The 13,665-nt window shown below is 40.3% G+C and overlaps 1 protein-coding gene across 8 annotated transcripts in view; it reads left to right on the top strand.

Moving 5' to 3' along the window:
* LOC140420140 (mitogen-activated protein kinase kinase kinase kinase 3-like) overlaps nt 1–13,665 on the top strand; it is a 438,778-nt gene that overhangs the window by 299,170 nt on the left and 125,943 nt on the right. For all 8 annotated transcript variants that reach the window (XM_072504215.1, XM_072504206.1, XM_072504185.1 and 5 more), the window contains one exon: nt 8,367–8,425. In XM_072504215.1, coding sequence (XP_072360316.1) covers nt 8,367–8,425 — 59 coding nt within the window. The remainder of the gene's footprint in view (nt 1–8,366; nt 8,426–13,665) is intronic.

The raw sequence follows: 13,665 nt of genomic DNA, 5'->3' as shown, positions 1-13,665 counted from the left end.
GGAATGCTTTATTTAAAGGGGACGGCAGCAAACATTCAATGGCATCACATTTATAGAATTATTGCTCCTGTATTTCTCAAATATATTGCTGCTAACCTTGACTGTTGCCGGATCCAGGGAAATTTTTATTCCTTTGGACTGTCTGACATTGACAATGAAACAAACACTAATAATAGATCTAATAAGGTCAGAACAGTCATTTTTTTGTTATCCATTACCATTTGTAAATTTTAATTCTGATCCCTCGGGCTATCTTCTTTCCCATTTTCTGTGTCCTGCATTTGTTTTATCTTTAATTTTATTTATTTTTTACTTCAGTTACCCTTTAACCTGGTTTGTTTTCAGGCTAAATATATTTAACAATCTAGTGTTTTCCTTCTGGCTCTTTTCAGAAGGAAGCCACTTCAAAAGGTTGGATTTTCACTGACTGAAAATACTCAAAAGAGCGGTATTTTTTCAACCAGTTGAAATATTGAGGACATGTATGGACATATTGTGATACCTTCAGGCTGATCTCTGTGCATTAAAACCTGAAGAACTACTGACAGATGAATAAACTAACTGGCAGCTCTTGGAGGCTCATGTCCAGAGGTGTAAATGTGTCTATTGCAAATCGAGGGTTAACACTTCAGTGAGTCTTCACTATACAGTAGTTAGTGTTTTGATGCTGTTAAATATCACCATCAGGAAAGAATAGGATTGGGTTTGAATGTGATGCGTCATCTAGTTGAACAACATGCTAACACACTGTCTAATCTCAATTGGATAAGGCATAAAAAGGAAACCAAACCCCATGAAACCATACACAGATAAGCGGGTGGATGATTACAAATGTTGGGGAGATAGTTGGAGAGGGAAACTTTGGGGAAAAGGGACTGGGAAAAAGAAGGCTGAATGCAACATAATGTTGAAAAATAAATAACATTTCAGTCAAATTTAGGCACACGCTTTCCATAAAATCTTCATCCTGAAACTTAATTTGTTGGCTGTTTGAGGTCTTGAAGACCAAAATTAGTAAGGATCCTTTTGTAAGAATGTATGCAAATGTGAAAGGTTGAGTTCATGTTAGCTACGAACTGCTTTGTGATTTCATTTTGATTCCATTGGCGTACACACCAATTATATGCTTCTTTATATCCCCTAAAGAATAAAGTATTGCTTAAAGTGCAGGTTTGCTTGTTTCTCGTCAAGTGCTTCAAAATTATCTTTTAATAACCTTTGTGATGATCTGGAAATGTAGCTCATAGCTGGGCAATTATGTGTTGTGGCTGAAAATGGCAGGACAGTTGGGATAATTTCTTTGGCATTTTCCCCAACGTTTTCCCTTTAACTGGCGTTTCCTGTTTTAATCAGCAACATGTTAATGCTAGTGATCTGGATCTTTCAACGCAGCAAAGAGTGAAGAAAGTTCTCAACTGGTTGTTATAAGAGTTAATTGTCCAGACAAAGCCCACTCTAGTCTGCAGCATGTGAAAATTAGAGCTCAAGCTTTATTGCCACTAAAATAAAAACCTTGATTTATAAAGTGCCTTTCATGTGACCTGACCATAGTAAGACCATAAGAAATAGGAACAGGAGTAGGCTGTTCGGCCCCTCGAGCCTGCTCCACTATGCAATAGGATCATGGCTGACCCACATTACTAACGTTCACTTTCCAGCTCTTTCCCCATAACCCTAGAATCTTTCTCAGCCTTAAACACACTCAAGGACTCTGCTCTCTGAGGCAAGGAGTTCCAAAGACACTCAACCCTCTGAGAGAATAAATTCCTCCTCATCGCAGTCTTAAATTGGCACCCTTTCATTCTGCACTATGCCCTATGTCCTAGACTTTCCCATGAGAGGAAACATCCTCAGAGCATTTACCCAGTTGAGCCCCTTATGAATCCTATATATTTTAATGAGATCACCTCTCATTGTTCTAAATTCCCATGAGTAGAGTCCCAACCTGTTTAACCTTTGCTCATGATACAATCCTCCATACAGTGGATGATCCTAGTGAAAGTTTTCTGAGCTGCCTCTACCAAGATAATATCGTTCCTTAGTTAAGGGGACCAAAACTGTGCACACTGCTCCAGATGTGACCTTGCCAGTACCTTGTACTGTTGCAGCAAAACTTTCCTGCTGTTATACTCAAACCCCTTTAAAATCAGGGCAACATTCCATTAGCCTTCCTAATTACCTGCTGCACCTGTGTGTTAGTGTTTTGAGCACAAGCACCCGCAGGTCTCTGTTTTTCAGCTTTCTGCAATTTTTCTCCAATTAAATAATACTTTATTCTTTTGTTCTCCCTTCTAAAATGAACAACTTCACATTTTCCCACGTTATACTCCCACTTGCCAACTTTTTGCCCACTTAATCTATCAATATCTCTTTTGCAAACTGTATTCTTCTCGCAACTTGCCTTTCCACCTATTTTTGTGTCGTCTGCAAATTTTGCTACAGTACATTAATTTCCTTCCTTCAAGTCATTAATATATATTGTAAACAGTTGCAGTCCTAGCACTGATCCTTTTGGAACTCCACTGGGTACAGGTCGGCAACCTGAAAAAGAGCCCCTTATCCACACTCACTGTTTCCTGCCCATTAGCCAATTCACTACCCATGCCAATGTCCTAGCTCCATGGGCTCTTTCTTATGACTTAACCTTGAGGTATCTTGTCGAACACCTTCTGAAAGACCAAATACAACACATCTATTGGTGCCTCTCTACCCACTCTGGTTGCGACTTCCTTGAAAAATTCTAATAAATTAGCCAGGCACTATTTCCCTTTCATGAAGCCATGCTGACTCTGCTTAATTAGATTATGCTTTACCAAATGCCCTGCTATTACTTCCTTAATAATTTATTCCAACATTTTTGCAACAATAGATGTTAAGGCAATCGGCCTATAGTTACCCACTTTTTGCCACTATCCCTTTTTGAATAGGGGTGTCACACAGGCAGTTTTCCAATCTTCTGATACTTCTCCCAATTCCAAGTACTTTTGTAAAATCACAATCAATGCATCCAATACCTCTAGCTACTTCTTTTAGGACCCTAAGATGCAAGTGTTACGACATCCTGGGCTAGTGCGCAGTCAATTCCAGCCCCACAGACCCTGGAGTCCCTACAGAAATCAATTAATCAATGATTTGTATAAAATTTGCAGACTCTTTGGCTCTTGACTGCTCAATAAGTCATAGCCACTAGGTTTGTAAATTGAACACAATAACAGTTTATTTTAAACAGAAACAAACAATGTTGAAATATGCAATAATCATAACACAATAACAGCCAGCTTGTCATCTAGCCCCCCCTCCCACTTCTACCATCCTATCCTCTACCCAAACACAGAGGAAGGGTTAAAATAAGAAGGATTAAGATGAAGAGAGAGAGTCCTTGCTTCCGATGTTGGTGTCTTTGCAGCAGGCTGTCCTCCCAGGATGGGGAGTGATTGAAGCCATCAGTGGACTGCTAGTGGAGATCCTCTGGCAGGAACATTCAATCAGTACTCTCAGACGGTAGGATTTCCTCTGGCGAGTCACTTTAACCTTGTTAATCTGGGCCTTCACTCAAAGGATCCGCCTCAGGCCTGTTCAAGTATTAAGACTTGCTTTGGCTCCCCTCAAATTCATTTCTCAGCCTGCATTTTTGATTTTATCCAGTCTCACTAGAATGTCCTCCAGCTTTACTCAATCAAACATACATCAGGATGTTTCAGAGAGTTATATCTTTTCAGGGAGGGAGAAACTCAAAGAGCCTCTTTCAGTTCTGAGTTTTAAAAAAAAACTAAAACTGGAAACACAATTTCAAAGAGGAGAGAACATTCCAGAGAAAAAACGGACCAAGCAGCACAATCCAGTGATGAGGCCCAGTAATTCGGGTCAGGCCATTGGCCGACAGCTAAACCCATCAAGATGTGTCCGCATTGATCGCCCTGGAATCTGCTGACCTGAAATGTAAACAGCTCTATGCAACCTGCGTTGCCTTAGGATCATAGGTCAACCCTGAGTTTACCAGCCACTCAAATTAAAGATGAAGTCCATCTTAAAGGCATAGGTACATAATTTTCCAGGTACACAAATTGAAATAACCAAAGGAATAATGGGAATTAAAAGGAGGAAAAGGGAATAGAGTGCGATTAAATAGGAGGATCCTACACAAATCATCAGAGTCAGCGGACGTATCTGCCTTTAACCCCATTAGTTTGTCTAATATTACTTCTCTAGTGATGATATTTAATTCCTCCCCCTCTATTCTCTAGTTTTAATGGGATGTTTGTGTTATACGTTTTAGTTACCGTTGCATGAAGAGTCAAAAGCCCTGTTCCTTTTCACCAAACACCATTTATTTCACTTCCACAGCCTCTGCACAAACTCTAACAACACACCACCTGACACAAGGACCACCTGAAGCTCCTTTACATATCAGTGTCAATCATTGGATACTTAACATAAATGAGACAACTAATTGCAATGTCTCTTAATGCATTACTTAACTCTTAACCCATTACTTAACAGTTTGAAGTATCTTCTACCATAACGATTAATGCAAAATATCTGTTTAACTCTTCTGCCATTTTCTTATTCCCCATAAGTACCTCCCCAGATTAATATTCTAGGGCCTATTTCACTTGTATCTCTTCCTTTTTATATATTTAAAGAGGCTGTTATTGTAAGTTTTTATATTCCTTGCTAATTTGCTCTCATAGTTTCTTTTCTCCCTCTTTATTATCTTTTTAGTCCTCCTTTGCTGGATGCTGAGTTTATCCCAGTCTTCGGGATATCGCTATCTTTTGCCTCCTTATATGGTTTTTCTTTCAACTAAATACTCTCCTTAACTTCCTTGGTTAGCCATAGCTGGTTTATCCCTCTCTTCAAATCATTCATTCATTTTCTGAGAATCATGAATTACCCCCCAAATGTCTGGCGCTGCTTGTTTACTGTCTTTCCAGCTAATCTATCTGCCCAGTCCACTTTAGCGAACTCTATCCTCATTTCATTGTAATTTTCTTTAAGTTAAATGAAGTTGTTTCTAACCACGTTTCCCACTCTCAAGCTGAATATTAAATTCTATCACGTTATGATCACTACTTCCAAGGGAATCTTTTACTCTACCCATTACCAGATCCAAGATCGCCTGTTCTCTGATTCGCTTCATGACATACTGCTCCAGGAAACTATCCTGAATGAACTCTTAGGAATTTGTTGTCGTAGCTCCCTTTCCAACTTGATTAACCCAATCAACATGAAGATTAAAGTCATCCTTAATTATTGCTCCATTCCTTTTACATGCTCCTATTTTGTTGATTTGTACCCTTTCCTACAGTGTGGTTACTGTTCAGGGATCCATACACAATTCCTACTTCTTTCTGTTGCTGGTTTTTACCTCCATCCAATTGGACTCTACATCATGCAAGTCTAGATCGTCTCACACAACTGTCCTCATTTCATCTCTTATTAAGAGTGCCATCCTTTTCCTTCCCTCATGTCCTTTCAAAAGATTCAATATCCCTGAATGTTAAGCTCCTAGTTTTCATCTCCTTTCATCTCCTTGTACCCATGTCTCCATAATGGCTATGAGATCATATCCATTAATCTAGATTTGTGCTGCCAGTTTGTTTGCCTTATTCTGAAGATGCAAAGACTTTAGGTTGCCTTTTGCTATTTTTAATCATGCAAATTTTCCTTTGTACTGTGGCCCTATTTGCCTCTCAACCTTGATTGCCCTGTCTACAGTTTTTGTATTTTACTGTTTTCTGTTTTATTACTGTCTTGTTTTTCTTTCTCTCGTCACTCTGCTTGGGTTCCCATCCCCCTGCCATTCTAGTTGAAACCACACTAGAAAACACTCACCCTCGGACATTAGTCCCAGTCCTGCCCAGGTGTAACACATCTAGTTTATATTGGTAACACCTCCCCCAGAACCGGTCCCAATGTCCTAAGAATCTGAAAGTGTCCCTCTGCACCATCTTTCCAGCCACATATTCATGTGAGATATTCTGCTATTTCAAATCTGACTAGCACGTGGCACTGATTGTAATCCTGAGATCATTACCTTTGAGGCCTACTTTTCAACTTAGTTCCTAACTCCCTATTTTTGGCTTTTAGGACCTCATCCATTTTTTTCTGCCTGTGTCATTGGTACTAATATGTACCACGACCACCAATCGTTCACCCTCCCTCCTCCATAATCATAGATATCATAGAATTTTGCAGTGCAGAAGGAGGCCCTTGGAAAGGGCACGCTACCCAAGCCCACACCTCCACCCTATTCCCATAACCCAATAACCCTACCCAACCTTTTTGGTCACACTAAGGGTAATTTAGCATGGCCAATCCACCTAACCTGCACATCTTTGGACTGTGGGAGGAAACCGGAGCACCCGGAGGAAACCCACGCAGACACAGGGAGAACGTGTAGACTCCACACACACAGTGACCCAAGCGGGAATCGAACCTGGGACCCTGGAGCTGTGAAGCAACCGTGCTAATCACTGTGCTACTGTTCTGCCCCTCCTGGAACCACTCTGAGACACGCTTGATCCTAGTACCAGGGAGGCAACATGCCATCTTGGAGTTTTGTTTGCAACCACAGAAACGCCTATCTATTCCCCTTGCAATTGAATCCCCTATAACTATTGCATTCCCACATCTTTTAATACTCCCCTGTGCAGCAGAACCAACTGTGGTGCATCGATATTGGCTGTTGCTGTTTTCCCCTGAGAGGTCATTCCCCTCAACAGTATCCAAAGCGGCATATCCGTTTTGCAGGGAATTAGCCACAGGCGATTCCTGCGCTGCCTACCTAGTCCTCTTGTTCTGCTTGGTGGTCACCCATTTTCCTTCCTGCCTGCGAACTCTTAACTTGCAGGGAAGCCACCTCTCTATATGTGCTGTCCATTATACTTTGCACGTCGTGGATGCTCCACAGTGTCCCCAGCCACTGCTCCAGCTCCGAAACCCAGTCTTCCAGGAGCAGAATTGGAGACACTTCCTGTACACGTGCTGGTCCTGAGCAGTGGAATTGTTCCTGGCTTCCCACATGGAGCATGAGAAGGGCATCATAACTTGCCGCTCTCCTGTCATAATTTACATCTTTATATTAAACCTTTGGATGATGCTTAATATCAGATTATATCCAGTTCTCTAAGGCCCAACTTCTCTGGTTCCTTGCTACTACAGAGCCTTTCAAACGATAACCTGCAAAAGACCTCACAGACTATAAGTGATAAAGGTAGTAAATACTTACCTGACCATACTTACCTTACTTACCAATCAGCTCTCTCCCCTGTCGCCTCTACTGCTGCAGCAGGGAAGACAACTCTCAAGATTTAAGAAGTTAGAAAGCCAAGAAAAAATAAGTACCACTTTCTCTTCTGACCCGAATTCCCACTGTGCTCAAAATTCACGATACCCACTCTCTCTCGCTGTGTCTCACTCAGGACGTGTTCTCTCCCACTGCTTGTGCGCAAAGCTCCCTGAAACTATGAAGTATTTTGAAGTGCAGTCATTGTAATGTAGGAAATATAGCAACTTGTTTACTCACAGCAAGACCCTGCAAAGAGTATGGAAATGAATGAACACATAATCCTAATGTACCTGTTGCACGTACAAAACCACCGTAATCAGCAGAAAACCTGCTTCGCTCTTGGGTAAGTTGAAAAGGATAGAATACAGGCACATGAACGCATGTTTTTGATTCAGATTGAAGTGTTCCTGATTGAATCATCTTGATGGGGAAAGTGTGCTTAGAGTGCAAATTATGCCTATAATTGACGATGACTTGAAGTTCATCTGAACAATGTGCCATATCTTAACTGTTTCACATAAATTACCGAAAAACAAATTTACTGAATCTGCCAATGAATTGTTCGGAAAATTCTAATAGCTGACAAATTTGGGACTTGCAGATAGAATCCCTACAGAGCAGAAGGAGGCCATCTGGCCCATGAGTCTGCACCGACCCTCCGAAAGAGTAGTCTACCTAGGCTCACTCCTGCCCTACTCTTGTAACCCCACGCATTGATCGTGGCTAATCCACCTAACTTGCACATCTTTGGACTGTGGTAGCAAACCAGAGCACCTGGAGGAAACACATGCAGACATGGGGAGAACGTGCAAACTCCACACAGGCAGTCACCTAAGGCCAGAATTGAATCCAGGTCTCTTAAGCTATGATGCAGCAGAACAAACCACTGTGCCACCGTGCTGTCTAGTTTCTTTGCTTCACCAAACTTCTTGCAAATCTATCCTGTCTAACACTGAATCATTCTTCCATTTTATCGTTTTAAAGCTTTTATGTAAAGTGGCTTTATGTTTACCGTAACAATAATTGATGTGAATCATGTATTTGCAACATGTCTCTGCTTTCTTTTAACTTGCAGGATCTACAGCTAGAGTATGGCCAAGGACTGCAGAGCAGTTATTTATTAGGTGGAAATAAGTAAGCATTTTGCAGCTGATTCTGCTTGCTTTTAATTTTACTGAAATGCATGCTTTGCTAGTCTAAATGATCTTACAATGGATAGTAAATTTATTTAGAAATGTTATGAAGTTGCATATCAAAAAATAGGATAGTATTTGCCTTTTCAAACTTTCGGCTTCAGAGGTGTGAACATCAAAGATTAAATTGCGTGTAAATCATGTATTTCTTTAAATCACCAACAGTAACAAAGTAATCAGCTGTGTTTTCATATTGCCTGTTGGTAGAATACTGAAACAAACTCGTATTTGTAGCATCCAAAGTGCTTCACATCAATCGATTATTTTTGACGTGTAGTCACTTGTACTGTGTCAGCTGTTAGTCAGTTTAAGAATGGCAATGTCCCACAAACATCACAAAGATAAATGACCAGTTTTATCTATTTTGAAGTCATTAGCCAGGAACAAATTCCTCTATTGTTTGAATAGTGCATTGAGATTTTCTATAGCCAATGAAAGGCAAAGGAGGATTGATTTGATGTCTCATCTGAAAGATGGTACCAATGATGATGAAGTGTGCACATACTTTTCGTACTGAAATTCTGGGCTGGATCTTGATGCGACAAGCACAGCTGATTTAGAATTGTAACCTGTTGCAGAGTGTGGGAGAGCAACAATTTCACTATGATAAACACTTATGTGATGCCTAAAATGTATTACTTGTAAATAACATGTTGATAGTTAATTGAAGTGAGTAATCTGTACATAGTCTCGAACTGGTTTTGAGTAAGTCACGCCAGTGAAAAACTAATTACATCATTCCATTATACCTGATACTTGTCTGCATTTCTAGAAAGATACTCAATTCCCTCAAAAAAAAGAATTTGCAACCTTGCATCTGCATGAGTAAATCTTACAGTTAAAGGAGTCTGTTAAGAGTTTTAAAAAAAACATATGAGACAATATTTCTTAATGTGATCTCAGCATGCCTGATTTTAAATGGATGCTGGGGGACGTGCAGCTATGGCTGTCACTGAAACAAAATCATCAATGACCAAGGGGGAGGTGGGACTAGCAACTGAAGGAGCTGGATTAAATTAGGCTCCAAACAAGTACAGGCCTAATTTAAGTTCAAAATTTGTGTGAAATTTACCCTCACCTAATTTTGCAAGTTCCTCCATCGTATTAACCGTGTCCATTTGAATGACTAAAAGATTAATCAGGAGAACGAGAGAGTATGTGAGGAAGCTAACTAGGAATTTAAAAACAGATAACAAGAGAGTCTACAGGTATTTAATTCGGAAAAGAGTAAATAAAGTTGAGTGTTGGTCCTTTAGAGTGCGAATGAAGAGTGAATAAATAGATGAGGAAATGGTAAATGAAATGAGCAAATATTTTGCTTCTGTCTTCACTATAGAGGGTACAAAAACATTCCTGTAATAGCTGTAAATCAGGAGGCTGAAATTACTGGGCAAGCAGTACTGAGCAAACTGATGAAACTGCAGGCTGTCAAGTCTCCAATGGACTTCATCCTAAAGTCTTAAAAGAGGTGACTAATGAAGTATTAGGTGTGTTGGTGTTAATTTACAAAAAGATGCAAGAGTCCGGAAGCGTTCCATCAGACTGGAAAGTAGTAAATATAACCCCTCTATTTAATTAGGGAGTGAAGCAGCAAACAGGAAATCATAGGCCAGTTAGCTTGACATCTGTTATAGGGAAGGTGTTAGAATCGATCAGTAAGGAGGTTATAACTGTGCACTTAGAAAAACTCAAGGTAATCTGGAAGAGTCAGTCAGCATTGTTTTGTGAAAGGAAAATCATGTTTAATCAATTTATTAGAATTCTTTGAAGGAGTAACATGCTGTGGATAAAGGGAAGCCTGTAGGCAGAGTGTACTTGGATTTCCATAGGACATTTGATAAGATGCCACATCAAAGGTTATTGTGGAAAATAAAAGCTCATGATGTTGGAACTAACATATTAGCTTGGATAGAAGATGGCTGGCAGAAAACAGTGTGCGCATAAATTGGTCTTTATCTGATTGACAGGGTGTGATGAGTGGAGGGGTCTGTGCTGGGGCCACAACGATTTTCCAATTTATATCAATGACTTGGATGAGGGAAGCAAAGGAATATTAGCTAACTTTGCAGACAACACAAAAATAGGTGGGTAAATATGTTGAGGAGAACTTTTTTTTTAATAAATGTTTTTTATTGGGTTTTTGAACAAAGTATATTTACCGTTATGTACACAGAATAAGAAAAGGGCACACACAAACATACCAAATAAATAAAATAAAGTAACTGGTAAGGTATCATGCACCAGCTCAACGGCAGCAACTCTATTATTTACAACGCATAAGTAGGCATCTGTTTGGGGGGGGGGGGGGGGGGGGGGTGCGGGGGGGGGTGGAGACTGGGAGGTAGATATACATTTGGGTGCCGGAGAGACAATTACAGAGGCAGTACTCGAATCGGTCTGGTGTTGGTGTTGTCATGTTGAGGAAGACTTGAGGAATTTACGGAGGGATATAGATAGATTAAGTGAGTGTGCAAAAATCTGGCGGATCGAGTATAATGTGGGCAAATGTGAAGTTGTTCTCTTTGGCAAGAAGAATAAAAAAGCAAAGTATTGCTTCAGTGGAGAACAATTATCATTATCATAGAATTTACAGTGCAGAATGCAGAATTCTAAGTTGCAGAGGATCTAGATGTTCTCATGCGTGAGTCGCAAAACGTTAGTACGCAGGTACAGCATGTAATTAAGAAGTCTAATGGGATGCTATCCTTTATTACAAAAGGAATTGAACATAAAAGTAAGGATATTATGCTTCAGTTATACAGGGCATTGGTGAAACTGCATCTTTCATACTGTTTGTAGTTTTGGATTCCTTATTTAAGATCCTGAATGGTCTTGACAGGGTGGATGCAGAAAGGATGTTTCCTCTCGGGAGTGAGTCCAGAACAAGGGGAGCACTGTTTTAAAATTAGGGGTCACCCTTCTAGGACAGAGAAGAAGATAAATTATTTCTCTCGGGGTTCTGTGACTTTGGAATTCTGCCTCAAAAGGTGTTGGAAGCAGGATAACTGAATATTTTTAAGCCAGAGGTACGTAGATTCTTGTTATGCAAGGGAAATAAAGGTAATCTAGGGGAGATGAGAATGTAGAACATCAAAACACAAAGAGATCAGCCATGATCTTATTGAATGGTGGAGCAGGCTCAAGGGGCTGAATGGCCTACTGCTGCTCCTATTTCATATGTTCATTTTAAAAACTGGGATCAAAGAGAAAATGCTGGAAAATCTCAGCAGGTCTGGCAGTCTCTGTCGGGAGAGAAAAGAGCTAATGTTTTGAGTCCAGATGACCCTGTGTCAAAGCTTTTGTTAAAAACTGGGAATACCAGGTGAACTTCTTGAAACTAGTTTTCAGTTTGTTTGCGCTGAGTATTCGACTTCGGTTTCAGTGGGAGCTTTTGCAATTTGTTAATTAAATATGCTTTTTTTAAGGTTCCCTGGCACTCCCTTTTTACGCAACCATTATTTTAATGGGTTTCAGTTACAGTTAAAGTGGCAAATAGCTGCAGCATCTATAGCAGAGTGGAACGGATGAGTACCTCTTTCGGAGAGCTCGCGTAGCATGATGTATCAAATTGCCTCCTATGCTATAGCCGTCTATGATACAAGGAAAACATGTTGCCCCTATGAAATTTGGGAAGATGGGTCCTACAATATCAACTTATGAAAAGCAGACGTCTAATCACTAAAAGCCTATGGTCTTTTTATACTTTTTTCATTCTTTTAAAGATATGGCTGTCAACCATTTTTGATAAAGGCACAAGAAAGCCAGATTTTTGCAATTACTATTTAGCCCACCTTTAATTAAGATCAGGAAAGAAAAGTTGCATTATTTTTGTATTATTGAAACCTGCACCTGGTGACAAAATCATAGCCCAGATTTTTGTTTTGATGAGGAATCTAGTTTCAGTTGTGTCAACATGGCGAGCTGGTATAATCCCATAATTCCAACTACAAAAATCAAAGAAAAAAAATCAGTTGGGATATAAAATTGTCTGCTGATTCGTTTCCATCCATTTTGTACTGCACCAAAAGCCAATTTCATCCCCGGTAACTTGAAGATCACACCATAGGATGTAAATGAGCAATTAAACAGTATCCAATGTCTAAACTGCTTTCACGCACGTCAGTCAGACATTTACGATGTGCATTTATGTCAACATGAATCAGTTGACAGATTTTTTTTGTAAATTTATTTATGGCATGACTGGCTGGGAAATTTTACATCTCAAGGCAAAACATTACTTTTCCAAACAGAATAAATTACTTTGATTGTGAAGAAACTGAACCCAAATATAAATTAAATGTAAATAATCTTTATTGTCACAAGTAGAATTATAAGACCAGAAACCCAGTAAAAGCATTAAACCTTGCCTGCCCACGTGGGTTCCCTAATCTTTTAAAAAATATATATTTTATTCAAATTTTTTTTCGGCCAAACAAAACAGTACAAAAACGTTTCCCTTTTTACAACAACAAAACAATATAAATAATAGTGACCGTTTTTTAACAAATAAATAAATAATATATAAACTAAATGGCAACTGCCATAACAGAATATTAACTCTCCCAAATAATAAAGTCAAACAAGCCAATATACATATCCAAGTGAAAATATCCATACAAAAACACCTCTGAGGACCCCCCCTCCCCCTCCCCCCTCCCCCCCTGGGTTGCTGCTGCTACTTTCCCAGTTCCTTTATCGTTCTGCGAGATAGTCAATGAACGGTTGCCACCGCCTGGTGAACCCTTGGGCCGAACCTCTTAGTGCGAACTTTATCCGTTCCAGTTTTATAAACCCTGCCATGTCGTTTATCCAGGCCTCCACACCCGGGGGTTTAGCTTCCTTCCACATTAACAATATCCTTCGCCGGGCTACTAGGGACGCAAAGGCCAAAACATCAGCCTCTCTCGCCTCCTGCACTCCCGGCTCCTCTGCAACCCCGAATATAGCCAACCCCCAGCTTGGCTCGACCCGGACCCCCACCACCTTCGAAAGCACATTTGCCACCCCCACCCAGAACCCATGCAGTGCTGAGCACGACCAAAACATGTGGGTGTGGTTTGCTGGGCCTCTCGCGCATCTCCCGCACCTATCCTCTACCCCGAAAAATTTACTGAGCCGTGCTCCGGTCATGTGCGCCCTGTGCAAGACCTTGAATTGTATCAGGCTAAGCCTGGCACACGA

Source organism: Scyliorhinus torazame, chromosome 1 (assembly GCF_047496885.1).
Source record: "Scyliorhinus torazame isolate Kashiwa2021f chromosome 1, sScyTor2.1, whole genome shotgun sequence".
Lineage (NCBI taxonomy): Eukaryota > Metazoa > Chordata > Chondrichthyes > Carcharhiniformes > Scyliorhinidae > Scyliorhinus > Scyliorhinus torazame.
The sequence above is the reverse complement of the archived record's forward strand: the minus strand, read 5'-3'. Positions and strand labels throughout refer to the sequence as shown.